Source organism: Cyprinus carpio, chromosome A15, assembly GCF_018340385.1.
Source record: "Cyprinus carpio isolate SPL01 chromosome A15, ASM1834038v1, whole genome shotgun sequence".
Lineage (NCBI taxonomy): Eukaryota > Metazoa > Chordata > Actinopteri > Cypriniformes > Cyprinidae > Cyprinus > Cyprinus carpio.
Window position 1 is genome coordinate 5,471,974 of NC_056586.1, and position 19,757 is coordinate 5,491,730.

The window sequence follows — 19,757 nt, forward strand, 5'->3', positions numbered from 1 at the left end:
CTTGCGAGGGGAAGGGAGAGGTTTTCCCAAGTTCCAGGAGTGGTGCGGCACTTTCTCTGCGCGGAATGTGATTGTTTGAAGTGGTTTCCTGAGGAGTGTTTTCGAAAGGAAAAAGGGCATAGTCCAACCTCTGCCCCTGAGAGCTAGAAATACCCTTACACTCCTGCCCCGAGAAACCCACCCAAGCCAAAGCCACCTTGAAGAGGGAGAGAAAGAGCCAGCTGTGCAACACACACACACACACACACACATACTAGCGCTGCCCCACACGTCCCTGCCGGCCCTCAGAGACCATCCGAGGGAAAGATGAGGTAACAAAGCCTGCTTTACACAGCCAGCATGGGCATTACTCCATCCACACGAGAGGAATACTGAAGAGAGAGGGTGGGAAACACCGCGAGTCATCCGTCTGCAGACCCCAAACGAAGGTGCTCAGACAGTCTGTCGCCGGCAGACGTGGGTGAGGTCCAAGAACAAATAATCACACACACATACATAATTACATACACTATCTACATTGTCTGACATGCTAAAATATGAATACATTTACAGATGAGTGATTACAACAAATATTCTTCACGCAGGGGTGTTTAAATCTGGGAAAAAACCTAAATGAGATTGTTTTTTTTTTGTTTTTTTCAAAAATCCAGATTTGTTGTGCTTGTTTGTAGGGCTGCACAATTTGGTGTGTTTCTATGTATTAATATGGCTATAAAATAATAATTATTATTATGTTGAATGAAAATAAAAAAATTGCTAAAAAAAAAAAAATATATATATATATATATATATATATATATATATACACACACACACAAATTAAGAAATACTACTATTGTAAAACTTCACTGCAAAAACTTAAGTATTTAATAAAAATAACACAACTCATAATAATTTGATTTACATTATACAATACTAATGTTTATGGCTTAACGTAAAACCATCAAACGTTTATTCTGATGGAAAACTGCAGTAAGCCTGTAGAGTTTCTCTAAGCTATCACAATTTCAGTTTTATTTTGATTATTATACAGAAATATATATATTTTAATCTATTACATATTACATTTCCTAATCCATTTTTGTCTAATTTTAACTAGAAAACATCTAAACAGCCTTAAAACAAGGTTTACATTTACTGGAAAAAGTTGCATGAGATATTTTAATTTGTTTAAAAAGAGACTTTTGTTTAATGTAATTATAGTAGTTTTCTCTACATTTTAGCATGAATCTAACAAGGTTTAGTGAGTTTTATGCTTAAAACGTGCAAAAGCTACTTGCCAGCTGGCTTTCTATAAAAAAAAAAAAGAAAAAGAAAAGAAAAAAATCTCCCATTAACTGCACTGTTGTTTTTCAGAGGAAGTGAGAGCATTTTCCAGTTTGATTGAGGCTTTGAGGTGTGACACAATCTGTAAAATCTTAACAGCAAATGTCAGGGCCTAAGTGACCTAGCCTGATCATTTGAGGAAGTGGAATTCCTCGCAGGGTGTGGATTACACAAACAAAACACACTTACGCATGGAAAAACATTGCCTCGCTGAAAGGGGTATTGAGCAGCTGGGAAAGCTCTGATAAATTGGATGACACCAGATCTGTAATTAGGCCAGCGCTCTACAGAGACCTGAACTCACCGAAATCATCAACCCAATGCCTTTCTGCTCAAGTGTTAACTTCATGCACTCTGTTTATGGCTCTTCAACAACTGTGGATGGTGCCTGCCTGTGCAAAACTCACTGCAACTGTGTCGTGGGTGGTTGCCTGGATGTTGCTCTGTGGTTGCAAATATGTTGCAAGTGTTCCACATGCAGCTTTACTTGTGCATATATTCTCACTGTCTCTGTAATAAAAGTCCAAATTTAGCACTGAGCGTTTTCACAGGATTCTAAATGAAGTGAAGTTAAATACATTTATTTTCAGCCACTGTACTCTCTATCAGAATCTCTTTTAATAAAGGCAAAAATTGACTGCCGTGGGGTGAATGGAGAAGAACCGTGCTTCAAGAACGTTGTCACTGATACAGTGTGTTTGCTGCTCTTTCTGCTTCATCTTTTGATGAATGGCTTTAAGATGTGGTGATTCAGATGTTATTCTGTTAAATAAAACAGTTGTTTATGCATTAAATTATATTTAAGTTCTTAAGAAATGATAAAAACAAACTCTTTGAACCCTTTGGTCAATCAACAGATGAGTCCCACCACAAACTCAGACCGCTCAAAAATCAGAGAAATGTTTTGGAAGCAGCACAGAGTCACAGTCTTGTTCAGGAAGTCAAGCTACCGGTAGCTTTCATTTGCTACACATTACACTGGAATAAAATAAAAAGTTTTAACAAAAACATTACACGCTTTAAGTTCTAATCACCTAATTTAGTTCAGTTCCTTTTTGTAAAGTAACTGTAATGCTACAAACGTTTGCGTGAATGTGAAAGGGTGAGCGGGCGAAACAAGGGTGTGAGAGAATGGGAGAGAGAGTGAGAGAAACTGCTGGCCCGAGCTCTCAGTGGTGACACGAAACGGAAGTCAGGGTTCAGCAATCTCCCTTTCCTCTTTTCTTCAATTCATGACCTCTCTCCGCACTCCGACAGCGAGACCCGCTCAATAACTCACACATGCACACACAAACACTCACGCACACTCACACCTGTTATGCAGACAGAGCAAACCACTAATTATCTTTTAGACATATCCTCAGACACTCTACTGCATCCAAACACTGACTGTTTCTGCTTAGCAGGACTGATAAACATCTTTTGGAGGTCTTGGAACAACAAGTTCCAAACATAAGCACTGACTACAACTACAATCTGAGGGAAATGTTAGGCTGAAAAGAAAGTTGTTCGAGCCATACCTTTACTTATGAAAGTAAAATGATAACTAATTTTAATATCTCAATTGTTTGTCCAAAAAGGAAATTAAATTGAGAGCAAACTGAGACTGAGACGATAGATGGGTGACATTTCTGGAGCTATTAACCTACAAAATGCATTAGAAATGCACTTCATACAGAAAATGACTTAAATTTGTTTTCAATTTCTTAAAAGTTTTTTTTAAAGATTTAGTTTAAAGGAAACATGTATTTAAAAAATGATAGCATAAGAGGTTTGCAGTTAGGGATGCACCAGTATAAAAATTTTGGCCAATACCGATAACCGATAATTCTTTATAACTGAAAGCCGATAACCGATCAATCTAAATCCACATTTTTATGTATTTTTTTTATAATTATAAAAATGTCTCACCATTAAAAGCCATGCCCCAAACACTTCAACATTAATCAAACATTATCAGTATAGCAGCCTATCTTGAACCAGTGAAAGTTTATATATATATATATTAACTCCTATTATAATAGCCTCCACATGGACAATAATGAAATTATTTTAATTAAACTAAGATAAAAAAGAGGTGGTTATTATTAACAGTGCATCAATGATTTTGAAAAAGAAACAAATTCTGCATTTGCATGTTTTTTGTGCATATATAAGTCGTAATATTATGATTATGTTGTATAAATATCTGATTTTCATATAGACTTATTAACCTTTTAATAAAGCACTGCAGTTTACTGGTGTTCTTTCAGCTCCAGTACACACAGCTAAAACAGCAATGCTGCTATTTGAAACAGTGCTTGAACTGTTACATGCTAGAATGTTTAACTCTTGTACTGGATGAGCATTTGGCTCTTCCCGTAAAAACACTGAAACACAGCAAATAAACCCAAAGATTTTACTTCTTATTACGGTAGGTTTCTCTTTATGATGCTATGTCTATGACAGTCTCAATTTAATATATATATATATATATATATATATATATATATATATATACACATAATTTATATCACATAAATATACGTATTTTATATATAAAGAAAACATTTTTCTTAAATATAAACATGCATGTTTGTGTATTTATATATACACACACACATATTATGTAAACAAAAACTTTTATTTTGGATGCGATTAATCGTTTGACCGCACTAATATATATTCACTCTTCATGACTCTAAATGTCATTATATTTAAATATATTATTTTAAAAATGATGTTTGAATACTTTTTGGAAGTTTTTACTTCATGGTTACACCACTTGACATTTAGTGTGGATTTCTAAAGAAAAATGAAGATTGATGATTGATCTTTTTACAAGAAAATATTTAAGTTTTTCTACTTAAAAATTTCACATTTAATCCAACATGTTTTTTGTCATTTCTTTGTAAATAGTGAAATTTGTTTCTACACCATTTTTTCAGAGTAGAAAACTACATAAACATTGACAGATATAACATTTCTATGAACTTGAACATTTTTAATCTATATTTTCTTTTAAACTAGATTTTTTTGTGGCCTCATTGACCCAAATGCTATTTAGACTAGACACGAGAGGATGTAAATGCTGATATTATTTGCACTAAATGTAAACATCTACAAATAGGATTTCGTTTGCATTAAATGCAAATAGTGATAAATGCTACCTACACAAAGTGAAAGCAATATGCTACTTGTACTAAGGCTAAACTGTCTGAGCAATAATGGCAGAAACATCACCATAAACATATTGAAACACAATGTTGTGCATATATTCTCACCATCTCCGTTAAGTCAGCAATGGTGTTTCCACCCAAACAGCAGGAAAATGAAACAATAAATCATTCCCTCATTCAACACGCCGTATCACACAGAACCAAGAACAAGCACTGTATGTTTCTCACATGCCACAAAGACAAGAAAGACACTGCCTTCTCATTTCCTTCTCTGTGGTGGTGGCCTCCGTCACAGAGAGACCATAAACAGTGAGCAGAACGCTTTCAGACAGATGGGAGCGAAGAAGGAAAGCAGATGAATGCACAGAAAAACAACACAAGGAGGGGAGTTTGAAAATCACAGTCAGGAGGGTCTGTGAGCGTAGGAGGAGGATTGAGATACAGAAAAAAAGGGACAATCAATGGGGGTGTTTTCTGAAGGGATGATGATAGCGGGAAAAGTAAACAGTTTCGCCTACGAAAAACGCCTGGGGCGCCTGCTTGATTTGTGCAACATCATGACGAAGTAGAGGACAGTTCCTAAAAAATTAAAGTAACACCCAGAAAAAGAGAGAAAGTTGTAAAAATTAGCTTCAGCCTAGTGGTTAGTGCATGCTCACACACTGTTCCATGGTGCTCATGTGGGCAACATAAGTCTGAATCTTGCTTGCAACATTAATTTATTCTCTGCCAGGTGAAAATATGAAGTTTATGTATCCCCTAAAATGACATGGAGATGGTAAAAAAGAAAATTATATTTTAGTGATTTAGCATTCCCTTGCAAAACATTAGTGTTCACCTGAGAAGATTATTTTGCTCGCAAAACATTTGTGTTTGTGATGGAAATAATATGAGGTGGTTTTACAATTGAATGCAATGTTGAGTGAATGCAAAATTTCTCTGGGGAACACAAAAGCATTAAAATACTTTTTTTTTTCTTTTTAAATAATCTTTTTTTATTTTTTTTATTTACATAACAATATAGAAGAAAAGATCTGTTGCTACTTTCAGGTTATCATTTTCATACATACAAAGTTCTGGCATGAAACTCTAGATGGCGCAGTCAGATAAGTCTAACTCAATCTGACCTAATGACATCATTATCACATGGCACAGCTGATTGGTTCTCTCCTGTATTGGTAGCCAATGAGCTCGCTGCTCAGCATTCAAATATATGACTAGGGCTTACCTTAACAGTTGCAGCTTACTTTAGAAACCCTTCACCTTCCCCAGCTCCACCTGTATTGATCTGCTATGAGGTGATTCATGTATGCTATATGGGGGTTATTTCATGTATGTTATATTTGCAGCAGCAGTATTTCTTGCATGCTCACAGCAGCATGTTGTGGATGTATTGGAAGTAGTAAGTCTCGGTACTTGCTCTGCTGCAGCAGCGTAGCAGATCTAATCTTCCAAGACCAAATACATTAACATTGTCATGTACATTACCATGCCAATCCCCCCGAGTGTTGTCATGACAGAATTAATGTTAGGGATTTGTTCTAACTGCCCAAGTTTGATAATGTAATAATGATGCTTGCCTTCTAAAATGCCCCAAAATAAAATACAGTTTTAGGCAAAAAAGTTAATTCTGTAATTATTTATTTACGCAATATGCCATGGTGCTCATGTGGGCAACACAAATTCGAATCTTGCATGCAAAAATGGTCCGGCTTCATAGAAAAGTAGCAGCTAAACTCTCCTGTACAAGCCACATGATTTGCGGTATCATTCGTGGCTGTATCATTTCAAAATAAGATGTTTAGCAGAATTTTCATGCTTCCCCTTTCCATATAAATGTGTTATGACTAGTGGCTATCAAGCTCCAAAAGGTATAAATAACACCATAAAGCTCCCAAAAATTACTTTAAATTACTCATATAGTCCAAATCTAAATTTGAACTGCATTTATGAATCATTAGTTTCAACATCTTAATTAGTGTTCCACAGAAGAAAGAGAGTCATATGGGTTTTACAAAAATAAAATAAATCCAAGTTAAAATAACATGGGCTCGACCATCTCACAGTTTATAACGTACATTTGCATCAAGCTGTTTAGAGTATCCACCGGGACATACCACATAAAAACAAACCGCAACCCTTCCTTTCCTCGGTACATATTTGCTTCACAGAAACTCCCATTCAAAATAACCCCACTAACCCCCATTCCCACAGTGCTCTGGCCACTCATTCATAGGGACTTCATTCAGGCTGCCGGCTCAGAGTGTGCTAACACTTCTGCACCATTAGAGGGGGCTTCCATTGTGGCCGGTTAAAGGGTACAGGGACAGAGAGCTGTACTGTTGTGGTACAAAAGGCCATTCTGTTCTGTGCCGGCGGCCCATCATCACTTGAGTGCACTTCACACGAGCCCCCCTTCCTCTGAAAACCAATAAGCAGAACGTATGAAGACCTGCTGATAGCTGCTCATTGTGAAATTATGTTTTTGACAATAAAGTAAAAGTGAAATGCCATCTGCAACCCATTTTATTTTCATAATTTGAACGTAACCTTAATGTCAATGATGAACAATGGAGGGCAGGACTTGATTTTGTCTGCAGGGAATTGATTAGGTCCTTAAAAGTGTTTGTTTTATAGTAGAATGGAGGCAGGTGGTTTAAAGGGAGGGGTTGGGATTTAAGGCAGACTGATGACATTAGTCGGAAAGGAAAGTTGTTACACATGCAGGGCAAGGTACTACATTTTGAATATGTATAAAAACATTTTTGCAATAACATGCACTGGTGAATCATTCACTCAGAAAAAGTCTTGAAATATGTATCAAGGAAATAAATAGGGTAGATATTAAATACAGGTAAAATTGATTACATAGATTACATTAATGCTCCCCTGGCTAAAACAGTCGAGCATTGTGCTAGCAAGACCAAGGTCATTGGATTGATATTTATAAAAAGCATGCACTGATACAACACCATCAGTGTACCTAATTAAACGCAGTTCACATTTAAAAGCATTTGCAAAAAAAAAAAAAAAAAAATGTAATATTTATTATTTTGAAGCATTTTATTTTTTATTTTTTTAAATTGAAGGGGAATGTTGTTTATTTTATTTTTTTTAAAATTGCTAAGGAATTTAGGTTTTGTTATTGCTAGAATAGCTAAAACAGTCAAGCATTGTTTTTCACTACGCAAAAAACTTAATGTAATATTTAGTATCATAAGCACATCTTGTGACTGCTAGTGAAATTGTGAAAAACCAAATACTAAGACATTTAGAGAGAAATAACTATGAGGAATTTCATTCAGGATTTAGACCATATCATAGCACTGAAACTGCACTCATCAGAGGGCTCTTTCATGATCATGGTTGCATCACTCTCTTAGTATTACTGATGCTTCATGCTGATACTACTGACCACAACATTGTCTTGAAAATGATGTTGGCATTACTGGAAAGGCATTAGTATATAGTTTACATCTTATTTATCTGATTGTCATCACTTTGTGGCAAGAAATTTAAAGATGTCATATAAATCACAATTTCGATGGTGTGCCACAAGGCTTAATACTAGGACCGCTTTTTCAATAATATAATCAGTTCTATATTTCCTCGAAGTCAGACAAAACCTACAAATTCTCTAAACTAATGGACTGCATATTAAAAGATGAACTACTAACTATTGCTTAAGTCAGAAAAAAACAGAGGTCTTATACTGAACCAAAAACCTCCAAACATAATAACCTAGAATACAATGTGTTTCTTGATTGATGTTCTGGCAAGGCCTTGGTCTTCAGTTAAGAACCTGGGTGTGCTTTTGACTCTATTCCAAGCCACATTTCTTACATTTGTAAAACAGCATTTCTCCATATTAGAATTATCTCTAAATTGCATCAATGTCAAAAGACAAATCCATGCATTAATGACCTCAAGACTAGATTATTGCAATTACTGGGTGGATGTCATGCAAGTTCAACTGATCCAAAATGCAGAAGCTAGAATGCTTACTAGAATATCTAGAATTAAACAAAACATTCTGAAGTTAATGTAAATTGTTCAATTCATAGTTTCAGTCTGAATGTTTATATTAAATTAGATGTAAAACTCAACAGAAGCATTTTTGAATATGCTAGAAGCTCTAGTATATTAAAATAATTTCCACATATGAAAGCTGCCCAAAATTGGATTAGAAATATCAGATTCAGTATGATTTTTGCTGTTCACACTAGAAAATATTACATTTGAGCCATGTTCAACAGCAGTGTTAATGTAGCCACTCGGGGTAAAACGGTACAAAAAGGCATCTGCTTAGAGAATGTACGTTCTCGTTTCCATTTGCTATTCCACTCTCGGTTTGAGTGTGTCATTGATTAAACAGAACAACACTGAGTGTCTGTGTGTGTGTCTTTGTTTGATTCTGAAAAAGAGAGAGAGTATATTCCCCAGAGAGCCTGAATGACGTCACCGATCTGGGCATCAAGGTTACCTCACTCCCCGCACGCAGACCATGAGAGGAAGAAGGGAGGAACGGAGGAAAAACAGAAGGAAGGAAGGAAGGAAGAGAAAAGACAGTGGGGACAGTGCTTTGCAGTGATATTGTACTCTTTTTCTTTGAAACAGGATGAAAAAATCTGATTACTTACAGGTTCAATCTCATATACACTTTAACTTGAGCGCCAGACCATTATTCTTTCTTTAAAAACACAAACTGTTGACCAACACACATTTGAAAGGAAAATTTAGGACTCTGTGCACATAACAAGCAAATTATGCAAATACATACAGCTTCTCTCAGAGCTACAGTGGAAATGCACCACAGGAATCATGGCAGGGAGCCGTCCGAACATCGCACTCCACTGAAGAGCTGTTCTTCACAGCATATCGTCATCTATTAACTGCTTACTTCCTGTCTTCCTGTGAATTTCTGCCTGTGCAACTATGACAAATAGCTTCAAATAGCTTCCCTCCTGTTGTTTAAGCTTTCACACAGGTGTGTGCACAGAAACCTTACACTGCAAAAAAACACATTTTCTTAATCATTTTGTACAGTTGTCCAGTACAAATATATTAACACTTTTAACACTTTCTCTTCTCAGGAGCATTTATCTTGTTTGAGAGCTTAAGGCTCTGAAACCTTTAAAAAAAAGTTAATTAATAGCCTGAATTTACATAGACCGCGAACAAAACAAAATCCAGTCTGTGAGTAAAAGAATGAGCTGAAAATGAAGAGAACAAATCATAATGATATTGTTCAGATATATTGAGCAATCTGTAAGTGATCTAAACTGTAATCTGTAAATTTACTAAAGGAGGATGTGATTGAGAGAAAGAGGAATTGAGTTCTTCACAGTCGACAAGCTGCTAACAAAAAGAAGGAGAGACTGCAGCGGGCAAAGCCAAACCTCTCTCTCTCTCTCTCTCTCTCTCTCTCTCTCTCTCTCTCTCTCTCTCTCTCTCTTCTGTCATTTTCATGCCAGGTCTCAGGTACTGCAGTGCAGAGCTGGCAGAATGTTAAACAACCAAATGATGGGAACATGGAGGAATAATGGGAACACAGAGAAATAAAAAAGAAAGAGAAGGTATGAAATTGTACATGGAGGGTAAAGATGTGAGAGACAGATGCAGATGGATAAAGTATAGCTGGTTTGAAAAGAAGAGAGGATGACATGACAGACAGGACAGACCAGTCCCTAGAAATCAACATTGACCCTATTTACTCTCTTACACGCTAAAAAATGCTGGGTTGTTTCAACCCAACTTTGGGTCAAATATGGACTAACCCAACTATTGGGTTAAATTTTTTAATTACATTTTTAACCCAAAAGTTGGGTTAGTCCATATTTGACCCAAAGTTGGGTTGAAACAACCCAGCATTTTTAATATGAGTGTAAGCTTCATATTCTGTTTAAATCTAATTTAATAGCTCAAAAACATAATTAACATTGAGGAATCACAGTTAATACTTCATGAGTTTTTATAATCTTATGAGAACTGTTTGTAAACAAAATTTCAACTTGATAACACACTTCAAACGTCTTCTGTGAAAAATATTACATTTCTAATGTTTGGAGGCTCCGAGACTGCAGATAAGCATGAATAAATGCAATGAATTCTCACACACCAAGACTCTCTGTCTGACTGATATATACACTGAAGAGACACTCCTGACAGTTTATTTTGATTAATGTTTCTACAGAAGCAGACATGACTTCACTATATTATATAATAGTTGTGTTTCTGACTACTTTGTGAAACAACACAAGATTAAAGCTTCAGTAATGTCTCTCTAGCGGGTTTTGATTAGGTCAGAGGAACAAATTAAAAGAATCCAAAGGGAAAATAAGAGGTTAATTGCAAAATTACTATAATTATTTTCATACATCCATCACTAGAGACTCTGGGAAGCAAAACAACAGGAAAGTCCATCTTAAAAGAACATATAATACACACTTTTGGTCGTATTGCACGAGTCATCTGTCAGTTTATTAATAATATTTTAGCAAAATGAATGATCCGCTTCTGAAACTACTCTCCATTTTTGACTGACATCACCTAGAGTCTTAAAGATATACTTAAATTAGTTTTTCTAGAATTCTTCATGTAATATCTTTAAAGATACATTTGAAGTAAATGCTGGTCAATGCTTAATATGGGTTAATCTCATAATTGCAAATAACAACAGATTTTTAAAAGAAGTGTTCTTCCACATGCGAAATGCGAAAAGTCCAGTGATTGGCACTAAAAGGCTAATTCTCTATCACAGTTTGAAAATAACGTTTGAAAATACCACTTACTCTGAACTCTAATCTAAACCTAACTGATAGTGTTAACAAAAGCCAACGTCACATATTAAAAAAATAACTTTTCTGAAGCATTTTAGCTTGCTTGTCCTTGAGCTCTTTTATTGAGTGTCATGACTCGTGTTGCACAGGTCTCGTACCTGAGTGCTCCGTAACACAAGTGCAATGCTGTACCAGGTGCGCTACCAAGCAAGTTTACCATTTCAGAAAGGCCAAACATATGCAGCTGGTAAAGTGATGCAAATGTGAAATCACGGTCAAAGTTTTTTGAGGTCATAACATAGTATTGCACAAGGAACTGCACACAGACATGTTTTATCAATCGATAATCTGCTCCTGTAACCATAATTTGTGTGAAAAGGAATACATTTGTTTTACTGCCACCAGTGTTCATTCCAGCTGGAAACTGCAGTGAATTGGATGTAAAGGTACATTTTTTGGAGTTTTGCAGAAATGTATAGTATAAAAAAAACAAATGACTCAAAATGCTCTGGTCCAATGAAACATTATTTAGAAAGACCTTCTGTAAGACACATCAGATGGTGACTGAGAAGGTGAACTGCTAGATATCTGACCTTAATTTGGACCCTGAACACACACACACACACACACACATACACACACCGGTACAGATGGAGTCTTGGCGTAGACAGGAAAGTGTGGCCATCTCCCTGCTCTCACACACCCAGCGGCAGGATGTACCAGCGCTCCCGAGCCCTGAGCAGTGCTTCAGGGGTCACGCAGGGGATGACTAGAGAGTGCACTCCACCTCCAGAGAGCTTAACAACCAGCCTTTCCCACAGCAAACCACACCCTGGAGTCTCCCTGTCTTTCTGATCTGGAGCCAGTGCCTCTCTCCATCGATGGTCACGGTTTGGATCAGGATTTGAAAAGCTGCTCCTAGATTAGAGCCAAAGGGCAACTGCTACTCAAAAAATCATGTTATTACTACTACCATACCACAGTATGCACTGCTAAGCCTAAAACTGTGGACTAAAGACAACACTTTTCCAGAAAATGATGGGTTAATTTTCAGCAAGCGTTGATGGAGATAGTACACATGAAGGATAAATATGTAAACAGGATGATGCTGGGTTGATAACATCTTTATCTTCATGACCACCTAATCCAATAACTGTAGACACAAGCCAGTGTGTCTCTGGCCAAATCAAACATCTGCAAAACCTGGCCGATTTTTTAGAGCAAGCCCCTGAAACAACACTACTAAACAACTGCATTGCTATTTAAATGTGTGTAAACCACCACACATTTGCATGAAGCAGAAAGTGCAGAAGCAAAGAGGAAGTACAGCAGAAGATAAGATAAAGAAGAACTAAGCTCTAGAGTTCATGTTGAATCAGAGAAACAAATGTGGAGAAAAGTTTAATGCAACGCAGTCCCATGCAGCAGCATACAATATGAATGTCAGAAAGAGGCGGGTCAGGTCAGTGCTTTTGGAAATCTTATCTTAATCTTGTCTTAATTCAGACTTTACTGCACCATCAAAATGGATATTATTCATTCCCATCTACCAAAAGCACCTTTAAGGGATAGTTTGCCCAAAAATGAAAATCCTGTCATCTAGGGGTGTGAGACATTTATCATCTATGATAATATCGTGATTGTTGTTTTAAAGATGTGCGGGCTGACATTATCGAGTATGTCATTCACTTTGAAAAAACAAACAAAACACATCTTGAGAGTTCAAAGCATTCACTGCGTGATTAAGCCGATTAGATTGCCCTATAATTCAAATTATGAGGGCAAAAAAATATATATTTTTCAACTATATTATATAAGATATAGTTGATATAGTTAAGTAATATCATACAAGCAAGAGTGCCATTTTCCTGAACATTAGCGCAAATTAGATATTAAAATACAAGTTAATATTGAGTGAGTCACATTTTAGACACAAGATTGTCTGTTTTATGTCTGTTTAACCAATGAAAATAGTTCCAAACAAAGCCAGAGCAGACCATTTGGCCACGAATGAATCCTGAATCCAGAATCTGTTTTTGAACAAATCATTTTGGTCAATGATTCAATAATCTATTCATAAAAGACAGGGACTTGCCGCCATCTACTGGTGGTTTTCCTGTCATATCTTATATTTCCATCACAGGCCTAAACCAGCCAAGGTACCAGCATAAAAACACACTTAGCAAAATACTGTTTAATTATCATAATCTAAAATACAAAAAAAATATATTTTTTTCTAAATCTTTTTTTTTTTTTTGGTCAATATTGCACCCGGTCCTACTGTCATCATTTACTCGCCCTCCGGTCATTCCAAACATGTATGAGTTTTTATATATTCTCTATATAATTTTGTACGTGACAAATAAAAATCTTGAATCTTAACTACTTTTCATTTTGGTAAAAGAATGCCTTTCATGTGAATTTGTACAATTTGAGTTATCCCAAAACATACAATTTTTAGAAAAAAAAGGTCCACCACTAAACCCAACCCTCCGTGGGGCATAAGCAGATCATGCAAAAAATTCAATGAATAATGTATATAATGTATAATGTAATGTTAATTGCATCAGTTTCAACTTATTTGCTAAATTTGCATACTTTATTGAAACTGGTGAAACATTCTTTACAGGAACTGTGGTGCTGATATCATTTATCATATTTTATGGTGAACATATAACATTAGTACACAGACCTGGAACACAGTGTACGACATGCGTCAGTCCACAAATAAATGATCTTGCTGATCCAGATAACGAAGTTGTGGAAATGGCTCTCGCTCTGCAAGCAGTAATTGATTTAGAGCGTATTGGACGGGCTAATTAGAGCAGCTCCACCGTGACCCCTGATCGCTCTTACCAAATGAGTGCATTCACATCCGCTCTGGCTACATTGGGTTTACAGAAATACATTTCAGTTGGTGATTGCTAAGGCTGGGTGATGGGTTCTGAAAAACTGAGCTCCAGCGAGTGCCACGCTGTTTACTACAGACATGAGTGATATCTGAAACTGTGTGGGCTGTTGAGGAGAGGACTGCTGTTAGACATATACGTTTTGCCTGGCAGATACACTCTAAAAAAATCTGTAATAATAGGGTAAAATGTATTTTTAGTTGTAGTTTTGCATGGACATGACTCACAATTCTATAATATCCCCTCTAATGTTCTGGTTTATCTCATAACTAATGAACAAACACTGAGGTCATGAAAATATATTGATATTTTAAAAAGTAACAATTAAATCTCAGCGACGTTTTAATCTCGCGGGAGAATGGAATATACCTGTTACATACAACGCCCCCCCCCCCCACCCTCAGGCGCTCTAGTTGCCATGGTAACGTACGCCAGTCCGTAAAGCGTTGTGCAACTCAAGATGCTCTCGTAGCCACTCCCTGTAAACAAACGAGAAACCGCGAACAAAGAGTCACAATGAATTAAAAACCTGTCGGTCTTGTGTTTAAAACAGCTCGCGAACGACTCCACAGAAAGGAATCTGTGCTATTCTAGAAACCGAACGGGTTCGGTGTGTCGCGTGCGTCGCTTGCGTGTCACTCAGGAGCAGTTTGATGGTTTCAGGGGATCTACACAAGTTACAATAAATAGTTTGTTTGCGACAGAGAGCAGCACTACGACTCAGCTTCTCTCGAGCGCTTTTTGACTGTTTATTTTCCAAAAAAAAAAAAAAAAAAAAAAAAAAAAAGATGCTTCGTGTTTAATGACACGAGGAAACGACTGTCGGAAACACATATATAAGTAAAACAGTTGTTAAAATAGATACAGTTGCGTTGTACAAGAGTAGAACATGATTTGTCGTGAGTTTCGTTACATCAGTCCTTGCGCAATCGAGGAGTAAACATTACAAGCAGATGCGCGATAACCACCGATGTGCTCTATCACCAAATGTACAGAATTAGCCTTTTTTACGTGCCAAGAATCAGTTTAAAGCAGCTTTGGTCAGTTCACCCCATGGTCTGCCCATGAGACGGCTTGCAGATGTTTTTGGTGTAAAAAAAAAAAAAAAAAGCATCAGTGCGACTCACGTTATTTCGTAAATCTTGCAGCGCTACACTCATCGTGCAGCATCGGCGCTCCGCACGCGACTAAGCCATCCCTCGCGCCTGAAACAAACATGATCAATGAGTGTTAAAACCATCCTTCATCCATTCGCAGTCGCAGTTTTCCATCTGCAAAATACTGAAAACAGACTGACAGATGCGATGCGTTAGCCTACCGCTGGACGTTTTCAGAAGACGGCGCGCATGATGGGTTGCTGTGCCACTGCCAACGACCAGCACGTCCTCTGCTCTGTGTATTACAACATAGAAAGATTTCCGAGGGAGACAGATAGAGATCAGCCTGTACTCGTTCACTCACCCTCTCTCTCGTTCTCTCTTTCTCTCATTCCCCCGCCCCTTTCGCTTTCATGCGCGCCGGCTCCGTGTCCGTGATTGAATGCGCGCTCCCGCACGCCGCATCTGTATGGAGCGAGTTGCTGACGCTGTCGTAAGCATCAAGTGGGATAAGCACTGATACCCTCTTCGTACTATTACAAATCTCAATTTCTCCCGTATATACTTCTTGAGCTGCCATATGGTTCTTTAGAGATTAAAACGTCTTGACATTATTATTCAGATCAGTGTATTGGTTTATGGAGCATCATTACATAGTTTTATAAAAAACTACGCTATATTAAAAGTTACTGGAAAACCATTTAGGTTCTAATTTAAATATAATGAAATAATAATTAGTATTATCATTTAAAAGCGTATCTACACCATTTGTAAAAGATACATGGGCTTTAAAAATAAATGTAGCCTAAATACCCAAATATAAATCATATTATAATGTGTGGATTGTTTTACTGGAAATCCAGATGTTTTAAAGACAGAGAAGAAATGTAACCAATGAATGCAACACTGCTGGAACATAAGAATCTTAACTGTCTAAAGCCCGCTGTATCATATTTGATATTTAATTCAATTCAAGTTTATTTCTATAGTGCTTTTTACGATACAAATCATTGCAAAGCAACTTTACAGAAAATTAAGTTTCTACAATATTATTAGTAGCTTATCAGTGATGACTGTCAGTTCATGTGCATATGGCAGAAATGTTCAGAAAAATCAATAAAAAGATGTAAACAAACAGACGATTAACACTATTAACAGCAATTATGCAATCAAACTTATAGCAAAATGTTGGTAGTTCTGTATGTTGTCTCTGGGTTAGCATCATCTGAGGTCCTCTGAGGGGTTGGCATCATCTCTTCTCAGGTGTTCTGGATCCAGACTTAAAAACAGAGAAACAAATAGAGACATAATTAGCGTAGCTGCTGTTCCAGCCAAGTAAAATTAATTCGTTTAACCCAAGCTAAATAATAATAATGCACATTTGATCAGATATAACTGCAGTCCAAAATTATGAGATGCATTATTTGAATACTTGGGCAAAGAGATGTGTTTTTAATCTAGATTTAAACAGAGAAAGTGTGTCTGAACCCCGAACATTATCAGGAAAGCTATTCCAGAGTTTGGGAGCCAAATGCGAAAAAACTCTACCTCCTTTAGTGGACTTTGCTATCCTAGGTACTATCAAAAGTCCAGCGTTTTGTGACCTAAAGCCGAGTTCAGACTGCAGTTTTATTTTTAGCTTTATTGTATGTTTTAGCCATGATTCCCATCCAATTACATTATAAGACTGACAAACTGCAACGGTTTGTGTTAAAAATCGTAGTCTGTGTTCTACTAAAGAAACAAAGTAATCTACATCTTGGATGCCCTGGGGGAGAGCAGATAAGCATCAAATTCTCATTTTTGGGTGAGCTATCCCTTTAAGCAACATGGGCTTCAGGTCGGCCGAATGGAGCGAGCCCAGTCTCGGAGCACTAGGTTAAGACCCCTAAAGAACATGAGCCAAACTGAGTTTCAAGCACAGCTGAGGACTGCTGATATAACCATTTCCACCCTTGGGGAGAAATAGGCAGATTAAAAAGACAAAATCTGCGCAGCTCAAAGGGAACTATGGACAAGTCCCCGGTTGGCATGGTCTGAAGATGAGGAGGATTCAATCTCCAGGCACCCTTCAAGAACTTAATGACCAAGTCATTTCTGAATATTTACTGGCCAGCTTCGAGGGAATGATTCACTGCGATAGCTGCTACATAAACTTTGAGCGTGGAAGGGGCGCACCTGTTGTCCAGCAATTCTTGCGAAAAAGTCAGCATGTGGGACACGTTACAAGAAACCGTGTCCAGGCTTCGAGCTGCACACCAGTCACAGAAGGTGCTCTAGCCTCTAAAATGGTGTTTCTCACTCTTGCTGGGAGTTGTATAGACTCCTGTCGAGGCTCCAGACATGACTGCTCCACAGCTCCTGCCAGGGGTGCCAAATCATGTCTTTCGCCTGTGAGAGAAGGTCCCTCCGTAATGGTATCGGCCACGGGGCATCTGCTGACAGCTGTACTAACTCGGGGAACCAAGTTTGGTGCTTCCAAAGTGGGGCCACCAGGAGGACTGAGCAACCAACAACTTTAAAGGAGTATATTCTGATGAAATGGCGCTTTGAGCCGACTTATATAGAGGTTGGCTCCGCCCATTCTGGCAGACTAGAGCACCATTGGTTTGTGCAGCTACACAAACGTGAACAAATCAGGCTTCAGTACCGTGAGAGAACGTTCGAAAAGGAACAACTGTCATTATGTCGAGATCACCAGAAAATTAAGTTGTGATCACGAGAAAACAAGAAAGAAAAATATTAATAATACATCGCCTCTTAGGATTTCCGTAGGGATGTGAAGTAACGAATTACAAATACTCACATTACTGTAATTAAATAGTTTTTATCAGTAATTGTCTACTTTTTAGAGTAGTTTAAAAATTGTATTAACTGTATTTCATGTACAGGGGTTGAAGCGACCCCAATAGCGTGATATTTAGCCCCTGGAATGCGAATTTTACCAGGGGAACCCCGCCAAAAATGCAGATTAGCATTGAGATAACAGCACGTTTCTCTAATATAAAGTAAATTTTGGATTTCTGCTTACTAAATGCTAGCCTATCTACAGGACCTGAAATTTGGTGTGAGGTTGCAGGTATTGTGTATAACGTTGATAACTCCCGCAAGTGTCACGTTCATAATGCGGGGACTTCCCACTCCTGTTTACCTCACTATAAGAGATGCGCGATATGATCTGTGCTGCCTCATCTCTCATAGTGTGCATCCTACACCAGTCACTGGAGAAGTTGGCAGCACATTGACAAAGTCACTAGAAGGCAAGCCTGCAACCTTTAGCCAAAAAAGTGTAACGGCTAATGCTAACGCTTGCGGTATGCCAGAACGTGGGAAAGAAGACCAGAGGCCATTTTTTTTTTAAATGGATGTCAATGGAGGTGAGGCTTCACTACGCTGAATAAATAGCTTTTTAGAGGAAACAGCTTATCATTTAATGAATCAACAGCCTGTCAGCTAATCTCCAATATGTTTTACACTAAGCAATACTTTTGGATTGAACTATTTTTAGATTTTACAAAAAAAAATGCTGTTTTATAAGAGAAGTTACTGACTTTTTGCGACAGGTGGGATACATATTACGACATTTTTTATTATTTATTACTATGGTATCCATTGGTGGATGATTGTTGTAGAACTTGTTGTGATGTTATTTGATGTCAAGGCTGTAATGTGATTGGTTATTAAGGCACACATGATCCAAGTTGACCATTATGCTTTCTCCAGTAGTAAGTAATACAGACCCTTTTATCTCCCTATAGTAGGAAAATCTGTGGTGTTGACTCCTGATGAGTTCAGTGTGTGAGCATGATGCGCACTGTGAAAAAGTGTGTTGGGGTCTTGAGGACACTCTAAAATGCTTAACGTGGAAAAAGAGCTTACCATGGCTTATACTGAAACTGGAGGAGCAGATCTCTGTCAGCGCATAATAATGAACCAGTAATTAAAATAAAACAGCTTGTTAATAAACTTTTTTTTGTGACCCATTTCATACAGTCCACCTTCATTTAGTAAGTGCACTTGTGAAAAAACTTTTTTCCAGTTCAGCATTTTTTGTTCAGTTGTGGATGCTTGTTGTGGCTGCCTTGGTCTGGTGTTGACCATCCTGTGCCTTGGGTCTCCACTCCTCCAGCTTCGCCTCATCCCTTCATCCCCTCAGCTCCTCCTCAGTCCTCTGTCGCTCTGGCTCCACAGCGGCCTCCCAAATCCATGCCTTCGTGTCAGTTGCTGGCGCCATCTGCTCCACCTAGGACCTCCGGATCCTCCTCATCACACTGCCTCATCGGCTCTCCGCCTCGGGCTCCTCCACCACCTGCTCCGCAGCCGTCCGTCAGCCCCCTGGAGTCAGTGGCCATTTCTCCTCCATGGCTCCGGCCTCCGTCGGCTCCACCGTGGATCATCATTATGGCTGTGGCCTGGGTCCAGTTTGGCTCCTCCTGTTTTTTAGTCACTTTTTATTTAACAAGTAAAAGGCTGTATAATATCATTCTA

At 37.8% G+C, this 19,757-nt stretch overlaps 1 protein-coding gene across 2 annotated transcripts in view; it reads right to left on the minus strand.

The window, feature by feature from the left end:
• The window catches only part of LOC109078804 (endothelin-converting enzyme 2-like), a 52,883-nt gene extending 37,231 nt beyond the window's left edge, over positions 1-15,652 (minus strand). The window contains exons 1-2 of one of the 2 annotated variants that reach the window (XM_042770837.1): positions 15,491-15,652; positions 15,300-15,377 (exon numbers count right to left, since the gene is read on the minus strand). In XM_042770837.1, coding sequence (XP_042626771.1) covers positions 15,300-15,332 — 33 coding nt within the window. In that variant the 5' untranslated portion in view covers positions 15,333-15,377; positions 15,491-15,652. Of the gene's footprint in view, positions 1-4,589; positions 4,743-15,299; positions 15,378-15,490 lie in introns of those variants that run through there. The other variant, XM_042770838.1, reaches the window with a different exon arrangement.
• Between the last annotated feature and the right edge of the window lie 4,105 nt (positions 15,653-19,757).